Here is a 22352-nt window from a genome sequence, read left to right as displayed (position 1 = left end):
CAGCTCTCTGCCCAAGCAAAACCTTTGGTTGAGTGCGGGGTGGGGGAGTGGTGGCTTTCAATTACAACGCAGTTTTCACTTCTGGAGAAAGCTTCGCGGTGCTCTGGCGTGTGTATGCGAAGTGGGCACAGTAGGGGTGTCTTTGCCAGAGGCCTTGGCCTGACCTCATTTCACACCCAAGGAGAAGAAAGCTAAGGCTCTAATAGAGCTCAACTGCAAAAGTTGTCCATTTACAGAGTTCTGGAGGGTCGGACCACGTTGTAATATTGTCTGTCTCTCTGTTAGCAAGGGGGTCGAATGAACTAAGATAATTCTTGGTTTGTCACTCGGCCGAACTCCAGGCATCTTTGTAGCTCCAGCACCTAACGCTGACATTACCATAATGGAGGCGTCCAATGAACGTTTGAATGAATGAAAAGGGCTGGGAACTAGAGTGAGCGGGAAGCCACTTGGAAAACACCCATTTGAGGAGGTGTTTCATCTAGGCCTGTGAAACGCGGCAGACTTTCCCAGGACCCCTCCGCTCTTCCCCTCGGCTCCGCCTCCTGACCCCTCCATTCTCCGTCCCCGTTGTAATCCCCTCCGGTTTTCCTCAGTCTCCACGTACGTCCCTCAGGGCGCGTCCCAAAACCCGGATAACCGGAGCGCTCCCCATGGACCAGATGGAGGGCTCGCCCGCGGAGGAGCCGCCTGCGCATGCTCCATCTCTTGGGTAGGTTTCCAGGGAAGGCAGTGAGCTGTATCCCTTACTCCGCTGGCGGCGCGAGGCGTCTGGCTCTTCGCGGCTGCTGCGAGGGGAAAGGGAGCGCGGGGGCTGGGTGGAATCGAGGAGTGAGGAAAAAGGGAAGGGGCGGGGGAGAGGGACCAGGGAAGGCGTCAGGGGGAATCTCGCGAGGGTTGGAGTTTTGGCGAGAGTTTGTGGAAGATGGCGCCTGTTGTGACAGGGTAAGTCTGGGGGAATCGGAGCGCTGGGAACCGGGAAAGTTGCGGGCGTCTCGTAGCCCGCGACGGGCGGCGGGTTCGAGGGCCGCGGCACGCTTGGCGTCCGGGGGCCGCGGGGGCGGTGTAGCGTGCGCCGAGCGCGGCGACGGCGTGTGGCCGTGCGCTGCCTGCTCTGCGCTGCTGTGGCTCGGGCTCCGGCGCTTGAGGGCGGGCGGCGACGGCGGCGAGGCCGGCGGGTGCGGGCGTGAGTGCGGCCCAGCGCGCGGGGCCCGCGGGCTCCGTGCCCGCAGCGCGCCTTCCGCGCCGATGTTCGCGGGCCCTGCCTCCCGGCCCCGCGCAGCTTTGTTCCTTGAGGCCGTCGTCGCCTTCTCGCCGGGCGGGTGCCCCCGGCGCTTTGTCTCTCCCCGCTGCCCCCCGCGACTCTCTACCCCCGGCCCTTTGTTTCGCCTCCTTGGGCGCTTTGTCCGACCCGTCGCGCCCCGCATCCCTTCTCCATCTCCTCCCCTCAGCTGTCCTTCCTTCCGTGCCCCTTTGTTGTGCCCCTCTCTATTCGGTAGCTCAGTGACCTGCGACAGCCCAGGTACCAGATTTCTGTTTTTCTTCTAATTTTTCTCCCATTATTTCTCTCTTGCGTTTCCCTCTCACCTTTCTGCTTGGTCCTTGATCACCCCCGGAGGCTTTGTCTCCCCCGTCCAGTGGTTTATTCGCTTGGTACCCCCTTCACCTTCCATCATCGGTTGATTTATCCACTACCCACGGTGTTTGTCGGCTGAACTGTCTCAGCCCCGGGGACTGCATATGGTGCTCCTAAGTACAGACAGACCCGAGGGTTTGTTTTTGTTTTTGTGCGTCTGAAAGATGCGTGGGGATACTTGGTTTCCTCCTCAGCGCTCCTCCTCTCCGCACCCTTTTCTCTCGGGATTGCGTGCACACCTCCCCACCACCCCTTTCTCTCGGGATTACAGTGTCTCCAGTTTTCTTCGCGGTCTCTTTGGGCCCCTGGTTGTTTTGCTTGGCAACAGTAGCCCTGGAAAAAGGTCTCTTGGTTATTCGCCCCCCGCCCCCCAGTACCCGCCCTCCCGCCCCTTGGTTTCTGATGGCCTAGGCCAAGGGCAGCTGTCGTAGCTTTGCATCTGGGTTACCTGAGGGTGTTGTAGAGACGAAAGGTGTTTTTTTTCTGTTGGTGTGCGAGAATAGTTTCAGTTGTTACGATGGATATTCATTTGGTACGTGCATAGCAGTTGAGTATTTGGTGTTAAAAAACTTGTGAATGTTGGTTTGAGGTGGAGAATTTCAGCATTTTCAAGAGTTCAGTTATTTTACCAGTAACTGCTGTTTCGCAAGGTAAAAGGGAGGGCATCCTGCTTGGAAATTTGATATAAATATTTTACTTTTTCTTAATTTTTAGATAGTTTACAGTTACGTGCTTTTGCTCCGTAGATGTATGACAGCTCTTCTGCCCCATCTTCGAAGTTGAAACGGGGAAAGCGCTTAAGAGTGCAGTTTGGGTTGATGAATACTGCTTCTGGAATCTTTGTGGAATGCATTAATCAAATGCAATTAAAAGACATTTAAGTAATAGTCTTTAAGTAAGGTAAAGGCACTTCTAGTGTTAAAGGAGCTTTAATTTGTTCAGAGTGCTTATTGTTATGGAAATGTTAAAAGCTTGGAGTTTGGTGTGGGAGTTGGGGGAGGGTGGTATGGTGTGTTTAAATGGCCTGGATATTCTGGTGCTGGAATAAGAGGTATTAGATTTGCCAGTATTACTAGGCTGAGTAGACTGTTCAGGAGGTACACCCCCGCCCCAACTAGCTGATCACTACTTTTAGAAGATACGTTATCCATAAAATCACTTGGAGTGTCATTTCATTTGTAAACCACATGAATTGCTACTAGTAGAGGATATACAAGTGTGAGGGATGTTGGTGGAGAGGAAAGCATTTTGTTTTTAAGGCTGTGATTAGAATTACTATGAATTAGTTTGAATTTTAATTAATGGAAAATCATCTTTCACGATTGATATGTGAGGCTTCTGTGAAAATTTGCAGTCTGGGTTCCATGAGTGGATTCCACTGATAATCATTTGTCTTCCTTACTTGTTCCTAGGGCATAATCAGTCTTTTTGAAGGTGAAAAATCTTGAGCACACACTGTTGTTTCTGACTGTAAGCAAATACCTTGTAATAATGGAAGGTATTTTGCTCTGACGTGTGCAGATAAGAATGATCACACAAACCTCATAAAAGCAACTTTTAAAAATCAAGTTGTGCTTTTTGCTTCTAAATCGTGTAAGACCTTTACTTCGTGACCAAATAAAGCTACCTTTATTAAATTATATTAAATAGCAGCATATTTAGAAACATACAGCATTAGTTGTAATTGGGAAACTTTCATTTTGAGTATTGACTATTAAAGCTTTAAATTTATTGCCCATGCGTATTGCAGATGGGTCTGCAGAGGGTATATTTTCAGGAAAAAATATAAGAGGCTCACTTGGGGTATTTTCACTCCTAATATATCTTCTTAAATAGGTTTGTTTAAAACTTACCTATTCTATACCCACAGATTTCTATCAGTGTCTCAAGTGGCTAAGATAAAAAACGTTTTGGGGGTGGGAGGGAAGCTACTCTTGCCAGATGTAATTCATTAAATAATCTTTGGCGCTCTGGATGGATAAAGTATTAGGGAAAAAAATGGTGTGTTTGAAAGTTCTTACAAATCTTTAGTATTCGGTCATTTTTAAAAATATATTTTAAAAACCCAGGACTTGGCTTTAAAACATTATTCACATTTTGTTTGCTCCTAATACTAAATTTCATGTTATTTCAACTAGGGGCAGTATTTTCTCATGGATTGGCTAAAAGTTGTTATTTTTGGCATCTGGCTTTGTGATTATTTCCAAGTTACTCTACTTCCCCTGGGCCAGTTTCCTAACTATGTAGTAAAATGGGAATTGTAGTAACTTGCCACATCTGCACAGGATTGCTGTGCCTTAGGATTTGTAGAGAGCATCCTTGGATGAAAGGTGTGGTTAAAAAATCTAGGAATTGTTACTGAATTAAGCCAATGTGAAGTAGGTCATATTTTATAGGAAATCAAGTAGGAGGTTATGAACTAAGTTCTTGGCAAATCACAGTGGTGATAGTGGGATGAAAAATCCTCAAATATGTATTATAGTTAGGGTAATAAAATTGATACTGTTTTTAAGAGGGAGAGGGATAAGTAAAACACATTACAGGGTGGTGTGTGTGTGTGTGTGTGTTTGTGTTGTGTAAGAGAGTGAAGATCTGTCAAACTCTAATAACACATTTTAAAATTGTGGGATGCCTTTCCTCTGTTGATTTGTTTTCTGCATGTGGTACTCTTTTGTTTTAAATGGTAGCACAAAATGTTTTCACTAGACTCTAGGCCAAGTCTGTTAATAGTAGTGACTAATTTTCAATATACCTTATATTTTTTAATGCTTTGTCATTTACTCTCAATATTTTCTAACAACCAGTACCATAATTTCAGACTTGACCTTTGGCCTAGAAAAGTGTTTTGCATTTGGGAGACACTCTGTAGATATTTATTGAAAAAACAAAACCAGTTGTTTCTCTATTCCTGGTAGATTATGTCATGTCCCAATAGTTCCCCAAGCCAGGTTTTCTCTCTCACACTAACTCTTTATGTTTAATCACTAAGAACTGATGATTTTCCCTCCTGAAAAACTCTTGAATCTGTCTCCTTCATCCTCACTGCCACAATTCATGCTCTCATCGTTTCTCACCTGGATTACTACAGACATTGGCAGCTTCCTCTTTCTGCTTCTAGACTCACGCCCTTTATCCAACTTCCACATAGTCTTTCTAAAGAGCAAATCTGATCACTTCACTCCTTACTTTAAAAACCTTTCAATGGCTCCCCCTAGCAGCCTTCATTAAGAGAGGCAGCGGAGTGGAGATTTTATGAGCTCACTTTTAGGATTTAATCTGAACTGGGTTCCAGTTCTGTCTCTGCCACTTAAAACCTCTATAAGATCGACAAACGATCTAACCTCTCCTTGCCTCCTCCATCAGTTGCAAGGTAATTATTCTTAGCTCAGTGGTTCTCTGTGAGGATTAAATGCAAGAGCACATTTGAGGATGCCTGGCATATAGCAAGTGCTCAAAAAAAATGTTAGCTAGCACGGCATATAGGGTCCTCTATAACTATTTCATTTACCTTTTCTCCAGCTGAACTGTTTTTGCCTTTCTCTCCCTTCATATTCAGTTCTCCAGCCATATTCAAGAACTTGGAGTTCCTTGTATGGGCTCCACAGTTTAATGTATCCCTTTGCTTGAAAAGTGCTGGTGTTAGGTAGGTTATTATTCAAGATTTTGGTCTGAGGATATTCTACCCTGATCCACCAGGCTGGGTTCAGTTACCCCTCCCGTTGTGTTCTTAAAGGACTGGGTATAATTCACTTGGAGGTGTCATACTGAATTGTAATTGTCTGTCATACCCAAAGGCTGTTGGTCACTTGATGACAGATAACGTTAAAAAAAATTATCTATTCTTAGAAGAGTGTCTAAAACATGATGGGGACTCAGTAAAAAGTTTTTTGAACACAGGATTCAGAGAACTTTGAAACCATGATGCAACATGGTTCGTGTAAGCAGAATTTGACGTGTACAGGGAATATATTGATTCTATAGGGTATTTAATTGCTGAAGTACCCAAAGGAATTGATATTTTCAGTCAAAGACAGTCTTATAGCCCCTGACAACATTGTAGTAAAATTCTTAGGCAAAAGTTCCTTTGGATTTTTAGAAAGTAGTGTATTGTTTGTACAAACTGACAAGCTTAAATATCATATTTTGTTTTTTGTATGGTTGACTATTCAGTGTTTTTCAAAAGGTTTCATTATTTTTAAGTGTTTTAAGTACTTCTTAGATGCATAGGGACATGCATTAAACCTTAAGACACTGTAGGCTGCTTTTTTGCGGGATCCACACGATTGAACCAAGTAAGAAGTTTATAATCTTCAGGAAGGCTCAGGTTTTGTGGACAGATTACTTATAGATAATTTCTTTAAGCTTCAGTTTCTACTCTATAAAATAAGTAATGATAATTTTGTTGTGTTTATCTGCTGGACACATTGTGACTATCAAATAAGGTAAAATGTGTGTCAAAACCATGGATGTGTAAGTGATTTGTAAATAGTAAAGCACTGTATACAAATACTTTAATTTTAATAATCAGTTTCTTTTGGTAACCTTTCACAGGCAGGATTCAAGATGAACTTTCTTATATTGCAACCTGTGGTTTGTGGCTCATGTCTTAGGAAGGCAGCAGTGTATTTAGTGCAGAGGACTGCAGCCCTTTGAATATATGCCTTGGCATTTTGAGCAGACGTATTTGATATATTACTGCTTGACCACACATGTTGTCATTGAGTCACCCCCAACTTTTTGGGGTCTGCTTCTTGCTGCTCTCTTCTCTGCTTGGACAGCCATAATGATGTAGGAATGTTGAATGCCCAGCTGCTACCATCTCTCAGGACACCTTGCCCATAGTTCTGGATGCCCGTTAGGCCTGGTACAACATCATGATGTCACTTATGTCTCATCAGGCCTGATTCTGCTTCAGGGAGTGAAATGATATCCTAATGGTGTGAAAAGGGTAATGCATTTCCTGAACACAACTTACTACTGGGGAAAAAGCAAGCATTGAGGCACTCTGGCTTGGTTTGTATAATTGGTAGTAATTACTTATCTGTATAAATATTTGTGTAGGTTTGTTGTGTTGAGACAATGAAGAGTGATAAGCATGACAGCTTTTCAGTCACGTTGGTAAGTTCATAGCAGTTTTTGGAATATTTAAATTATTTAAATTTACAAAAACGAAAAGAAAGAAACCACTGCATCTTGGGTATCCTAAGTTGCAAAAGCCTTGCAATGAAGATGCTGTGCTGATTGGATGTGAGTTGGAATACACTAGAAAATCAAGTTGACCCTTTTTTTTTTTTTTTTTCTTTTTTTTTTTTTCTTTTTGCGGTATGCGGGCCTCTCACTGTTGTGGCCTCTCCCGTTGTGGAGCACAGGCTCCGGATGCGCAGGCCCAGCGGCCATGGCTCACGGGCCCAGCCGCTCTGCGGCATATGGGATCCTCCCAGACCGGGGCACGAACCCGTATCCCCTGCATCGGCAGGCGGACTCTCAACCACTGCGCCACCAGGGAGGCCCAAGTTGACCCTTTTTAATTCCCCTCCCGTGCTTGCTTTTCTATATTCAGTATTTTAATTAATGAATGAATTGTGGCTGTGCCAGGTCTTAGTTGCGGCAGGCTGGATCTGTAGTTGTGGCGTGCGGACTCTTAGTTGCGGCATGCATGCAGGATCTAGTTCCCTGACCCGGGATCGAACCCTGGCCCCCTGCATTGGGAGTGCGGAGTCCTATCCACTGGACCACCAGGGAAGTCGCATCTATATTCCATATTTTTAATTTGGCCTTAGAACTAATGTTTTTTGTGCACTTGTTAATTAGATGATAGAGTTGTAAATGAATAAGAATAGTTTCTCATAAAAAGTTTATATAACTAGGAAAAATGTTCATCACTTTATGAAACCCTGTTATTTTTTACTAGTGTTGTAAAGATTGTGTTATATGACTGCAATATCAGTTGCCTTATAAAATAGAGAATCAGTGTTATATATGTTTTCTTTAAACAACTTCTTTTGGAACAGTGGTATTCCATTTTTGGAAAACTGCAGATCCACTAAGATCTTGCTTTTTTATCCAGAATACTTTTTTTTTTTGGCTGTGCCACACGGCTTGAAGGATCTTAGTTCCTCGGCAAGGGATCAAACCCGGGCCCCAGCAGTGAAAGCACCGAGTCCTAGCAACTGGACCGCCAGGGAATTCCTTTTTTTTTAATTGGAACTTATTTTTTAGAGCAGTTTTAGTTTCACAGCAGAATTGAGGGGAAGGTACAGATATTTCCTGTGTACTCCTTGCCCCCCCACAAATAGCCTCCTGTATTACCAACATCCCCCAACAGAGTGGTACGTTTGTTATAACTGATGTACTTACACTGACGCATTATTATCTCCCCAAGTCCATAGTTTACGTTAGGGTTCACTCTTGGTGTACATTCTGTGGGTTTGGACAAATGTATAATGTATCTACAAATGTATGTGCCGTTGTAGTATCAAACAGTAGTTTCATTGCCCTAGAAAGTCCTCTGTGCTCTGCCTGTTCACTGCTCTCTCCTCCCTTATCCCATCCTGCAACCACTGAACTTCTTATTGTCTCCATTGTTTCCAGTATACTTTTTCAAATCATTTAACTTTTGGTTTGAGTATGAGGAACTTTTTCATGGAAAAAATTATGTAGTTCTGTACAGAGCTCCTGATCCATACACCAGGTGGAAGAGGTAAACATTGAGATCCCCAGACATGAAGGAGTGGTTAAGGGAAATGAAAAGTATAACCATGCTTTAGTGGTTCTTTATAATTGTTTTAGTAATGTATTTATTAAAGTTATTGAGCACTTAGTAGGTATAAGACCTCTGTATAAAACCTTTTGAAGATGGCTAAAAAATGGTCCAGTGAAGCTCATGATTTAGTGGAAAGTACACAGATAATAAGGGAGATTGATTTTATGTGTATAACAGATGTATAATTTTGATGGGAACATGGGTGCAAATGATTATCTTTTATTTATTTATTTTTTTGTGGTACGCGGGCCTCTCACTGTTGTGGCCTCTCCCGTTGCGGAGCACAGGCTCTGGACGCGCAGGCTCAGCGGCCATGGCTCACGGGCCCAGCTGCTCCGTGGCCTGTGGGATCTTCCCGGGCTGGGGCATGAACCCGTGTCCCCTGCATGAGCAGGCAGACTCTCAACCACTGTGCCACCAGGGAAGCCCCAAATGATTATCTTTTAATTCGAGAGGAGAGATCATAGGGAGCGGTAGAAAATAAAGCTAGAAAAGTGGTTGGGGCCTCTTAGAGGACCTTGAGTGCTAAGCCAAGGATTTGAATATCAAACAGGGATGGGGGGGCACTGACCAAGTTTTGAAGAGGTGTGGCTGGGTGTAGATACAGCTGACACTTGAATAACACAGGTGTGTGTGGGGGGTGGGTTAGGGCAAATAGCTTGTAGTAGGACCTTCAGGTACCTGAGGTTCCTCTGTACCCATGGTTCCCCATCCTCAGATTCAACGAGCCTGAGTCACGTGGTACTTAGTATTCATTACTGAAAAAAAATCTTCATATGGGTGGATCAGTGCTGCTCGAGGGTCAGTTGTAGTGTAAAATAGATTGGAGTTGATGGAGAACATAAGAGAAATATATATGAGCAAAGTCCGATCTTGGAAAGCCTAGGAATGGAAGGAACAAAGCAGCTTGTTTGTTTCTTTTTGGGGGTAGGGTGGTATAGGGAGCTTTGGAATCGATGCAGTAGATACAATCTGTGGCTGTGAGCATGTCACTTAATCTAAGTCTTGCCCTTGTCTAAAAAGTGGGAGAAAATAATACTTCATGGTATCGATATGAGGATTAAATGAGATACAGGATATAAAATGCCTAACTCAGTTCTGGGAGTAGTAGGTGCTCAAAAAATAGGTTCTCGTCTTCCCCCCTTTCTGGAATAGAATTTAAAGGATATTAGATGGGGGTGGGGAGAAGCATGGAAGAGAAGGTGGGATGGGGTGGGGGGGACACTGAACGATTGAAACCTGGGTGATGAAGTATTCGCAGGTGGGAAAGTCTGAGTGAGGTGAACAGGTGTAAGAGAACCTACGTAACAGTGTTTGTTTCTTTTAAATAAATACTGAATATTTTTGCATGCTTCTGATATAACATTTAACATTTTTCTGCAATTGTGTAAATATACCTGTATTATCTTTTTTTTCTTCTGTCTATATCCATTTATCTAATCTATCAGCGAGCTTCGTAAAGACTGGGCCAATATTTTACTTTTGTTGCATAATTGTGGAGCAACTGCTATTGGCCAGTTTGTACTTGCTGGATGAACATGACTTGAATGGATTTAATAAAATACAATACTTGCCACTAGGTGGCACTTAGTCTAAGTGATAAAGCTGAAATTTAGCATAGATTGGCTTTTGTATGTAGAGCCCACTGATAAACTGACCCCCTGGATTATTGTTTAGCTTTCTGCCCGTTCTGGACTATACTTTTTGAAGTGGGATATGAAACATATAGCAAATAGAAACCTCAGAGTATTGAAAAACAGAAAAGTGTAATGGCATTAGAATATGTCCTGTAAAAAGGACCTGAAGTGAAGCTCAGTTAAAATTCACAGTGACTAAATTACCCATTTCTGAGTGTATTTAAAGTGAAGCCTGGTGCTTAGGTTTTAGGCCTTGTTTTTTCTTAAGACTTTGTGGATTGCTTTAAAGGAGAAGATTGGGAATTTGTTTGTTCCTGGATTTAATGAAAGATGATGATGAAGTGTGGTCTGTAGGGATACTGGACACGATTCTGTATTCTCTTATTTATATTCTGGTGTACTGTGCTCTCCCTGTTGTGGAGTAACATACGTACCATAGAAAGTAACTACATCCTGTGTGACAAATGTTATATATAGGTTGTTAAATCCGTTAGATTCAGGAAACTTCACACCTGGAAAAGACCTTGTTAATCATATGTTCTAAAGTAACCACTCATTTAAACGTAGGCAGAGACAGAGTAAATAATTTACAATTAGCTAATGGCTGAGACACATTCAGTGCCTGAGCTGAGACTTGTTCTGGTTGTTTTTTGTTTGTTTGTTTGTTTTTTGCGGTACGCGGGCCTCTCACTGTTGTGGCCTCTCCCGTTGCGGAGCACAGGCTCCGGATGCGCAGGCTCAGCGGCCATGGCTCACGGGCCCAGCCGCTCTGCGGCATGTGGGATCTTCCCGGACCGGGGCATGAACCCGTGTCCCCTGCATCAGCAGGTGGACTCTCAACCACTGTGCCACCAGAGAAGCACCTGGTTTGTTTTTTAAGGGGAGAGATTTATGCTGATCTTTCACTCTTTTGTATTTATACCACTCAGCTGCCTTTTAATGTTACATGCACTTTGTTTTTAAAAATACTTTCTTCCCCCTATTTTTGTGGACTTAGACCAAGAATACAAATTTCTCAGCCCCAAACCCGGGAGTGCTGCTGCCAGTGTTGCTTAATAAGCGGTCAGCTCTGAGCCTGCCTGTTCTTTCCTCCTTTGCTGTTTTCCTGTTCTTGATGCTGCTTGCGTTCTTTATCTTGTACTGTACTTGTGACTGACCAGGGTGGCCACACACTTGTTCTCACTGCACACCTCCTCACCCAGTCTGCTTTAGTTGCCCCATGTAAGAACTGCCTGGGTTCACTTACCCGTGGTTCACTCCAGTCTCTGCTTCTTGCCTCCTTAGCTTCTTAGTTTTGCCACCTGCACTAAATTACAGCTGGCTATTTCCAAGAAAATGGACAGGAGGGGAGATTGAGAAAAAAGAAGACTGTCATATAGGGAAGGAGGCCACAACCTGAAATCATATACTGAAAGATGGGCTTGTTTATGAACCTTATGATTTTCATACAGTGATTTTTTTTTAGTGTATTTATGTCAAAACAATATGACACTTGACTATGGAATTCATTAAATCTGTTGTGTCTGTCATCTGTGCTTATCCAAATGTCAGGGAAGTGAATTGAATCCATTTCAGCATTCCAAAGATAGTAGTGGTAGTTTTGGTTTGGAACTTTACTTACAGCTTACAGTAATGAGTGTCATTATTTGATTAAATGGATTGTACTGCATTAGTGGGAGTTGTTGCTTCACTGTTGTAATGTTAAAAAAAACAAACCTGGAGAGCCATAGCTTTCAAAGATGATTTCATAATTATTGGTAACAAGTATTTTTCATTCTGGCCTTCCTCTATGCTATAGTGTGATGGGTACGTTTTAATACAGAATTTAGTGGCATGTTATTCATTTAATCCTAGTTTCTTAGCTGTAAGTCCTGGAAGTTGTCATTTGGTACATTAAATATCGTTTAAATTACATTACAGTTTAAGTTCACATGGTAGCTTAGGTGTGCAGTTGATTTATTTTTTCACTGTATTTTACCTTGTTTCTAAAATTATTTCAGGGAAGTGACTATGGAGTGGAAGTTTTCCTTAAGGGCTAGTTAGTGTCATCTGTAAACACTCATCTTGATTATTTTTCTTGTTGGAAAAATAATGTTTGTTATAAGAAACTCAAAAGTTATTTAAATATGTCATGTAAAGTTAGCCACTGTAGTCTTCCACCAGGAAATTAACTACTGTTACCAATTTGGGAGCATATTCTTCAACTTCTTTTGTTTTAAATGGAAATGCTAACATTCTATTTTATTGATATATTAAAGATGTCAGTAGTTTAGCAAAGAGAATATTTAAGGGGATTAGGGAACTGACATTTTGTTGAGTATCTACTGAGTCCTCAACTACATTGTGAAGGGAGATAGTATCTCCATTTTATAGATGTCCGAGGGTCAGGGATTTAGTGATTTAACCCAAGTTCACACAGCTTCCCTTCTGCCTTTGTCATTGCACTACCATGTACTCAGAGAGCTTTTGTTTATCTCTCCACCTAAATGTTAATCATTTGAAAGCTTCCAAGCTCTCTACTAGGTGGCAAGACAGTCCCAGACATAGGTAAGCCTAACACAGGGCTTTAAGGAAAAGGAGATTAATACTCTTCTCTATTACATTACTTTAAAAATAAATATAAATTCTTGACTAGTGTTTGAATTCAGAAGGTTCTCTGAAGTAGCATCGTTTATCTTTAAGTAAAATTTTGTATCATTAAAAAATAATCTTGTCAGGTACTCCTGGGATGATGTTAAATCAGTTAGTCCTCTTTCTCCTATTTGTGTTTTTAGTTTTTATCTGTCGTCTTATTCATTTTCTGCCTAAAGACCAATTTTCAAGTCATTTAATTATTTTGTATACACATTGTTTGGCTTTGGACAAGTTACCTAATTGTGTTGTAACTTAAGTTTCTCCATTTGTAAAGTGGGGAGCATATCTCAGAATTCTTGTGAGGATCAAATGTATGTATGCAAGGGGCTGCCAGACTAGGCTGTTCTGTAAGAATTGCTTACTGTTGATTTCCTTTCTTACTTCTCATTCAAGCCAGGGCCAGATCTTTTCTTTACCACTTATCTTTTTTGTTAAATGTTAAAATCTGGTTTTCCATCCCAGGCCATCAATAAATAACCCTGGATCCCAAAACCTTGTTTAATTTTTCTGCCTCCTTTGTTTTTGTTGACCATGGTGTCTTTATTCATGACTAATAAGACACTATCTTTATCTCTTGGGCATTCCATCTTTTATACCTATTCCTCCTCTAGTCTTTTTTTTTTTTTTCAGTATGTGGGCCTCTCACTGTTGTGGCCTCTCCTGTTGTGGAGCAAAGGCTCCAGATGCGCAGGCTCAGCAGCCATGGCTCACGGGCCCAGCCGCTCCGCGGCATGTGGGGTCTTCCCGGACCGGGGCACGAACCTGTGTCCCCTGCATCAGCAGGCGGACTCTCAACCACTGCGCCACCAGGGAAGCCCCCCTCCTCTAGCTTAAATATTGTGGTCTGCAATCTTTGTCTTTCTCTCTGTCCTATCTGTTCTTTGACTTGATATGTGTATCATCACCTCAGATGTTTAGATCCATATTTCTAAAACTACTACTGGTTGTTCTGTAGGCCCACCAAACTTGTTTTTTTCCAAAACAACATGTTTTTTCCACCAACTAGACCTGTTATACCATCTTATAAAATAGGCTTGATATCTGTTATTAATGCCATTGTTCATCCAGCAGGTAAATGAACTTCCGTATTTTCCTCATTTCCTCCTACTCTTGTATTTTCTTATTTTGTTGATGACCAAATCATTCCCTTTCTGCTTCCAGATTACTTGTCTCATATTCTGGGCTCTCCTCTCCTTGCTCACTGCCATTGCTTTATTCTCCAGGTCACCTTCATCTCCTGGTTGGACCACTGTCATAGCCTTGTCAGTTCCTTCTTTAGTCTATGGCTGTTGGTGGTTTGCTAGTGTACAGTTGTTAGTATTTAGAGGTTTGGGGTCACTTGGCAACCTAATTTTGTTGTAAATGGTGTCCGTAGATTTTGATTTTGTTGTCTAGGTGCTCTTTTATGTGGAGAGGTTGAAAAACTGCTGCCACCACCATCCTAAAATCCTGTCTTGAGTTTTTAAAAAAGTAATTTAGACAAATACATGTTACTTGTAAACTGAAATCAGTATAAAGTGAATAAGATAGTTCCTCTTCACACTTAAATCCCAACCCCCAGAGATAATGCACTGCTTACGGTGGGGCGAGTATACTTCCAAACTTTAGGGCAAACTCTCTACTTGTGCCCTAGATCCCTTCCCTTCTCAGCTACTCTAGGACATTGGTTAGCCCACTAGCCTTTCCTCTGGTCTCAATTTTTACCTTTCTAGTGAAGCATTCTTTTTTTTAAAATAAATTTATTGATTTATTATTTTTATTTTTGGCTGCGTTGGGTCTTCACTGCTGCACACAGACTTTCTAGTTGCGGTGAACGGGGACTACTCTTCCTTGTGATGCGCAGGCTTCTCATTGCGGTGGCTTCTCTTGTTGCAGAGCATGGGCTCTAGGTGCACGGGCTTCAGTAGTTGTGGCTCGTGGGCTCTAGAGCGCAGGCTCAGTAGTTGTGACGCACGGGCTTAGTTGCTCGGAGGCATGTGGAATCTTCCTGGACCAGGGCTCGAACCCGTGTCCCCTGCATTGGCAGGGGGATTCTTAACCACTGCTGCCACCAGGGAAGCCCTAATGAAGCATTCTTGACAGTACAAACATGCTGTTATTTCTTCTCTGGATTCTGCACTCCCCTCTAGTTTCTATTTCTCTATTCCTCTTTGCAACAAACTTCGTATGAAGAGTTCTTTCTATCTCCAGTTACTCTTACTCCATTCCCCCTAAACCTTTTCCAACCACACTTTTTGTCTGGACCATTTCAGCAAAACTGCTTTTCTCACGGTTACCAATTCCCTTCACACAGGTGAATGTAGTAGTTTTTTTTTTTTCAAGTGTTATTTGACTTGACTTGATCAGTGGCATTTGATGTCTTGTTCAAACATTTTTTTTGCCTTCTAGGATACCACACTTCTAGCTTCCTACCTCACTGGCACCTTTTTCTTGGTCTCCTTTCTAGTGCTTTCTGATTTTACTACATTTATCCTACTTTTTATCCCACATTATGTGCTCCTTCCCTGTTTTATTTTTCTCACTGGTTTGTGTCAGCTTCTAACAATATACGTTATTTGCCTTTTATTTATTTCTCTTCTCTGCTAGAATATAGTGCTTGGCATGTAGTGGGTACTCAGTATGTAGTTGTTGAATGAATGAATGAAGTGTTCTAACAGCATCTCTTTTTGAATGGTCTGTTGTTTTCTCCTTGATTTGAAGTCCTACTTTTACTACTATGTGTTATACTTATAAAATTTTATAAGCCCCCTGGTATAAATACAGATTCATCTAATGTGTTTTAAATATAATCTATTACCTGAATATGGTGTTCAGTAGCCTTGAGGTCTGTTGTTGCATTTAGCCCTTGCCATCCTCTAGTGAGGAAGATAGTGTTCCTCTGTTTTACAGAAACTTAAGCAAGCTCACCTGTTGGTTGGTGGGAGAGTTGAAATTCAAACTCATGTCTCTGGATTCCATTTCCATTGCCATGAATGTCTTCTAGTGATTGTGCAGTCTAATATGTGATAATGCTTCCCCATATGTAGTTAATGCTTAGTCATCCATCAACACATGATTGGCTGTGCTCACTAACCAGAGGAGCCCCTTCCCTCAGTCCAGGCAGAGAATAGGTCTGAGGCAGAAGGGTAAAGTTGAATAGGGAATTGGTTTATGCAGGATTTTTTTTTTAATAGACTTTTTTCAATAGATATTTTTTTAGAACAGTTTTATGTGGGATTTTTGCCTCTGAATTTTAGAATATGATTTTGGAAGGAAGGTTGTGGAAAGAACACAGGCTGGTGGTCATGAAATAGATTCTCTTCACCACTAACTAATTTGGTAATGTCCCTGCTTTGCTTATTTTCTGTGTAGATGATATCCTTGATCTAGGCTTTAAGTTAGAAATGATACTGTATGTGCCAGAGAGCTTAGAGAGTAATTCTCACACCATGTAAATGAAAGGTATCACTATTAAAAATGACTCAAGTCTCATGTTTTTGGTACTCTAGATACATTCATTCTTTTTATTATACTGGAGTACTTTTAATTTTGTTTTATGTAAATCTTTTATTTTAAAGTTTCTGCTGTCAAATTTTGTTGTTTTTCTAACTAAGACAGCAGCTGTGGATGTGGCTTAAAAACTGATGAACTTCTACAATGATGAGCCTTCATGGAGCAATGAAAGGCTGCTTACAAATTATAGCCACAGTTGCAGTGAATTCTGTGTTTGTTCCCAAGGGTGAATGTGTTTTGAGGGGAGTGAGTTAGGATAGTACAAATTGAGAGAGTGTTTCTATTCTGGGAATCTTTGGAGCAGTCATTTCTGCTACTGCTCTTTATTTCTTATGACTTTGAAGGAATTTGGAATGTTTTGCATGACTTTTTGATGATCTTTAAGTGTATTACTTGGATATGTGTAAAGGTAAATTGTAATTTTAGTTGTTTTATGGACATGGTTTCTGTCATCAAATATTTTTGCCCTCAGCAATTACTGTGTGTAATAGCACTTATGGATGATGCTTTACCTATGTCTGCTGTTTAAATGTTGGATTGTTTGGGACTAAATATTTTCCATTTGGTATGATTAGCTCATACATATAGTTTTAGGCACAGTGCGTATACCTGTTTTCATTTCAAAAGTATATGGTTTTAATACGTTATTGAGCAGATCCAAATAGTTAACTATAAATTATTAAAAGTAGTTTTACTCTGAGATACTAAAGCTCACACCTGGAGCTGAGTTACAAGAAATAAGGTGAGCCTTGGTATTTTCTATCAAAATATCTAGAAGATAAATTTCTCCAATGAAAAGAATTCTAGAAAATATTTATTTCAAAAAAGAAAATAAAAGGGGGAAGGGTGGTAGAGCGATAGTTGAAACGAGGCTCCCTGACCAAAAACACCAAAAACAAAATAACCCCATAACTGTATATGTGAAAGTATAGTCAGTATTTAGGAAGTTATTAGAGTATATATTTGCAAACCTATAAACTATTTATGTATTTATTTATTTTTATAAATTTATTTATTTTTGGATGCATTGGGTCTTCCTTGCCGCTTGCAGGCTTTCTCTAGTTGCAGCGAGCAGGGGCTCCTCTTCATTATGGTGCACGGGCTTCTCATTGCAGTGGCTTCTCTTGTTGCAGAGCACGGGCGCCACCTCTAGGCGTGCGGGCTCAGTAGTTGCGGCGTATGGGCTTAGTTGCTTCGTGGCATGTGGGATCCTCCCCGACCAGGGTTCGAACCATGTCCCCTGCATTGGCAGGCGGGTTCTTAACCACTGTGCCACCAGGGAAGCCAAAATTGCTTAGTATTGAAGATATTCAAAAAGTACAAGTTGAATATGCTGTTAAAATGAACTTTTTTGTTGTTAAATTGCCTCATTTTTCCTCGTAGTTAAGAGAGTTTAAACCTTGACAGTAACTTCTTTCATTGTGTGGGACAGGATTTTATGCACAATAAAAATAACAGTTTTTGTGAATTGTAGTTATTATCCACAATTACTTTTAGATATAAAAGCATTCCCAGCGCCTGAGGTGCACGTGGCTCCGGTGGGAGCAGAGCATGTGTTTTCGAGGCGGAGGTCGCGGGGGCGGCGGCGGCGGCGGCAGAGGAGGATTTGGACGAGGGGCAGCCGTGGAGGTTTTAACAAAGACCAGGACCAAGGACCTCCAGAGCAAGTAGTTTTATTAGGAGAGTTCCTGCACCTCTGTGAAGATGACATAGTTTGTAAATGTTCCACAGATGAGAATAAGGTGCCTTATTTCAGTGCTCCAGTTTATTTAGAAAACAAAGAACAAATTGGAAAAGTGGATGAAATATTTGGACAGCTTAGAGATTTTTTTTTTTCCGTTAAATTGTCAGAGAACATGAAGGCATCTTCCTTTAAAAAAACTACAGAAGTTTTATATAGATCCATGTAAGCTGCTGCCGTTGCAGAGGTTTCTACCTCAACCTCAGGTGAGAAGGGATCTCCAGAAGGCGGTGGCCGGGGAGGTCGGAGGAGGAAGAGGAGGAGGTGGCAGAGGTGCAAGAGGCCGTGGTTTCAGAGGTGGAAGAGGACATGAAGTGTAACAGTTGACAGAAACTTCACCAGTTGACTTCTGCATTAACCTCATGATCTACTTCTATGGACCAGAAACTTGTTTCTTGATCAAATCTTAAAGAACTGGTCATTTTATGACAGTGGAGCTAAAACGTCAATGTCAACAAAAAACAAGTGTGGCAGAACAGGCAATTTTGCCCTAAAAGAGTATGAACAAGTGTTCTAATGTTTTGTACAAAGCTTGAAACTTGTGGGTGTTTAATAAAGGGGCAGCTTTCATTTGAAGCATATTCGAATTTTTAAAATAAAGTGTTTTATTCCTTTAAGTTAAAAAAAAAAAAGCATTCCCAGTGAGTTACTTCTGATTCATAATCAGATTTTAGCAGAACAGATGTGGGCTACCAAAGGAATAATTAGCCAAAAAATACTAGGGGGTTAGAGAGCCCTTTGTGTAACATTTAACTTTAGTTTCTTGGCTAGTTTATATGAATAATTAAAGTTTCGAGGCAGTTAAATTTTCTTTTCTTCTCTTGGGATCTTACAGTTGTCACTGGTAGCTATAATCACTAGGGAAATGGAAGTATTATTTCCATAAACAGATGGCTTTTCCAGCACTGGTCCCTGACAGTGCTACTGAGGTTCCTGTTTATGTTGGATGATTTCCTAATCACACCAACTTGGTATACTTTTGAAAGATGACACCTGACAATAGAATATGATGTAGATATTAAAATGACTTAGTGAACTTGAGAATTTACAAAAGTTGAGAGTATATATAATTCCCATGTTCCTGGGGGAAGATAGTCTGTTCCTGTGAGAGGAATCACCTAGTAATGGATACTGATGCCTCAGCTATCCTCTCAGGGATTCCTTAGCTACCTCTTCCACTTTTTGACTTTCATTTAGCTATGACATCAGTGCTTTTTTCATTTCTGCTTGGTCAGATGACTAGCCCATCCAATGCTTTGAGGCATTGGTAGGTTTTTGTTAGGATTAAGGATAGGTTTCTGTTGTGTACAAGGAAGATTTTCAGAGAATACAGTGACACAGTTACTTAAAATGACAAAATCACATATTTTTTCTGCTCTAGTGTGAGCTTTTATTTGCTATTAATAGGATTATCTTCTCCCTTTTAATGTGTCTGTTTTCCTTTTCCTGTTGGACATTTTGTTTTGTTTTGTTTTTGGCTTTGCCACGCTGCGTGGCTTGCGGGATCTTAGTTCCCTGACCCGGGATTGAACCCGTGCAGTGAAAGTGCAGGGACGGAACCACTGGACCACCAGGGAATTCCCCTGTTGGACATTTTAAAACAAACGCATATTGGGGATCCACATGTATACTTATGCTCCTAAAATTTCAAAAACACGAGCCAACTATTAGGATTCTAAAAACTTTGCATTTGTAAGCTATATTTACTCTGTAGCAAGAACTATCTGTATTTTTGAAGTCATTTTTAAATATATGAAAGGAATTTAGTGACAAAATTTGTGAAGACAGGTTGCCTTTTGAAAAGACAGGGTAGGGCTTTATTTCTTTAGTATAACTGGTTGGGGTAAGTTGTAAGAGTGAGTAGAGTCTTGGCGGATATATCTCGATTTTGGAGCTATTAAAAATTTGTCAAGGGACTTCCCTGGTGGTCCAGTGGGTAAGGCTCTGAGTTCCCAGTGAAGGGCGCCCGGGTTCGATCCCTGGTCGGAGAACTAGATCCTGCATGCATGCCACAACTAAGAAGTCTGCATGCTGCCACTAAGACCTGGCGCAGCCAAAATAAATAAATACTAAATAAATAAATAATTAATTAAAAAAATTGTCAAGAAGGAAAAAAACTCTGGTGCTTTACACATTTTGTTGGGGTAGGGGATGGTGGTGCCATTTGTTAAGATTAGATGGCACTGTGATAAATGGCATAGTAGAAGAGTAGAGTTAGTGTTGGTGGGGAGTTTTTGGTTTTGAACATGTTTTGTTTGAGGCCATTGTGAGAAAGTTAGATGAAGATATCCAGTGGCCAGTTACATATATAAATTATGTGTGTGGTTCCTGGGGCTCAGGAGAGAGAGGTCAAGGTTGTACACACATACTTGAAGACTGTTAGATGTTCATTAAAACCTTGGGAGTGGGCAAAATCTCCTCAGGGAGAGGTGGAGTTAAGCAGAGACAAACCACTGGTGAGCATCAATACTTCAGGAGTGGGTAGAGGTGTAAAAACTAGTAAAGGAAAACTAGTAATAGAAGAGGTGGGGACTTCCCTGGTGGCGCAGTGGTTGAGAGTCCACCTGCCGATGCAGGGGACACGGGTTCGTGCCCTGGTCCGGGAAGGTCCTACATGCCGCGGAGCGGCTGGGCCCGTGAGCCATGGCCGCTGGGCCTGCGCGTCCGGAGCCTGTGCTCCGCAGCGGGAGAGGCCGCAACAGTGAGAGGCCCGAAAAAAAAAAAAAAAAAAAAGAAGAAGTGGGACAAAAACGTCGACAGTGTAGTATCACAAAAATGAAGAGAGTACTTCTAGGAGGAGGGAAACTTGTCAGTTGTGTCACATGCTACAAAGAGGGCAAATGGGATAAACACAAAGGCTCACTAGTTCAGCACTTTAGGACTTCAAGTTGGTAAGAACTTGTGGGAGCTAAAATGTGGTTTGTCACAGGTTGAGGAAGAGGAGGCAGCTCTTTCAAGAGCAGTGGTTCAGAACTTGGTGGGAATGGAACCTAGGTGTCGTGATGGAGGAATAGGCTTGACTTGTTTAGGTGCTTATTGGAAGGAACACAAAGAGGGACGGGGATGAAATTTAATTTGAAACTCCTGTTGGTGCCTTTTCTGTAACATTGTGCAGCTTCTCATGTGTTAATGGAAAGTCGACATTAAAGGGGGTTTTGTTGGGGACAGGGGCACACATTCAGTAACGTTGTGACAATGAAGACATTCATGAACTTGATTCTCTTTAACTTTTCAGAGTCTTTCCACATTGACTATCTCATTTAAAAAAAATTTTTTTTTTTTGGTCACACTATGTGGCATGTAGAACTTCCCTGACCAGGGATTGAACCCGTGCCCCCTGCAGTGGAGGCGTGGAGTCTTAACCACTGGACCACCAGGGAAGTCCTGACTATCTCATTTTAATGAGGGAAAATATTCTGTATTGTTTTTCTCCTCAAGGGTTGATATTTATTCGTTGATTCTTCCATATTTTTTTGCTTGGTGTCCCTGGTGACTGATGTGGTGGATTTAATTAATTCATATGAAGCCAAAGAAGATTGCCTGTCTTTGGCGTCTTGATCCATATACTACAAGAGCTATGTGGCCTGTGCAGCACTTTGTTTTGCTTTGTATTATACTATAGTCTCTAGACTTTTGGTTGTTTACCTATATCAGTAGAAAGTTAACGTGTACCCCAGTATATGTGATTGTGTATTAATAAATTATAATGAAGTGTTGTACTTTACTAATATACACATTGAAGTATCTATAGAAATTTCAAATATTAAAAATTTTGTGATAAAAATGAGGTAAACAAAAATTTGAAGATACTTTTAATGGTAGAACCCCTTTTTATCTTTACAAGTATTTTGTGAGAACAGTGTATTTAAGTTTACTTTGTTACTTTTTAATTGTGGTATATATAATATACATCATTATTTTAAAAAAATCTTGGTTAATACTTTGTGAGAGTCATTCAAAGGGCTCGTTTTAAGTTATTTCTATACAAATCAGGTGATTTTCATAGTTGAAAAGCCATTGTTTAAAATGCCATGCTTACCTTAAGTGTTTTTAATTTTACAGAAGTAACTGCTAGATCACATACTACAGGAAGCTGCATGTCTTCACAGAAAAAGTAATCAATTTGGGGACCTTTTTGTGTAAGAAAAATGAGTAACTCGTCAAGTTTCAAAACCTTTTAAGTGCTTTGCCACAAGATGGAGAGCAAACCTCTCTGTGGTACAAAAGGTTTTCATGGTTACTCCCTGTTTCATGAAGATACAGTGTAACTAGCCATATCCATGACATCTGGTAGTACTTTGTGTCATTCTGTTGTCATTTTCTTTGCTTCCTAATTGAAAGATGAAATGAATGAGTTTCTTGTGTGATGGGAATCTCAGTAAGTTTTTTATAGAAATCTTGTTTTATTTTGCTTAAAGCAGCCGCTCTCATAGCAGATAATACTCCTAC

At 41.2% G+C, this 22352-nt stretch overlaps 1 protein-coding gene and 1 pseudogene across 4 annotated transcripts in view; both read left to right on the top strand.

Annotated features, from left to right (window-relative positions):
* Positions 1-692: 692 nt before the first annotated feature.
* Positions 693-22352, top strand: part of LOC132493184 (recombining binding protein suppressor of hairless) — a 114709-nt gene continuing 93049 nt past the window's right edge. The window contains exon 1 of one of the 4 annotated variants that reach the window (XM_060103484.1): positions 693-712. Coding sequence is in view for 2 of the 4 variants with exons in the window: in XM_060103474.1 (XP_059959457.1) it covers positions 926-945 (20 nt within the window). In the remaining 2 variants the exon portion in view is untranslated. Of the gene's footprint in view, positions 713-859; positions 946-22352 lie in introns of those variants that run through there. The other 3 variants (XM_060103495.1, XM_060103474.1, XM_060103503.1) reach the window with 3 other exon arrangements.
* LOC132486040 (H/ACA ribonucleoprotein complex subunit 1-like) lies at positions 17714-18223 on the top strand (annotated as a pseudogene).

The sequence above is a fragment of the Mesoplodon densirostris genome, chromosome 1, assembly GCF_025265405.1.
Source record: "Mesoplodon densirostris isolate mMesDen1 chromosome 1, mMesDen1 primary haplotype, whole genome shotgun sequence".
In the NCBI taxonomy this organism is placed as follows: Eukaryota; Metazoa; Chordata; class Mammalia; order Artiodactyla; family Ziphiidae; genus Mesoplodon; species Mesoplodon densirostris.
This window is presented reverse-complemented; position numbering and strand designations above follow the sequence as displayed.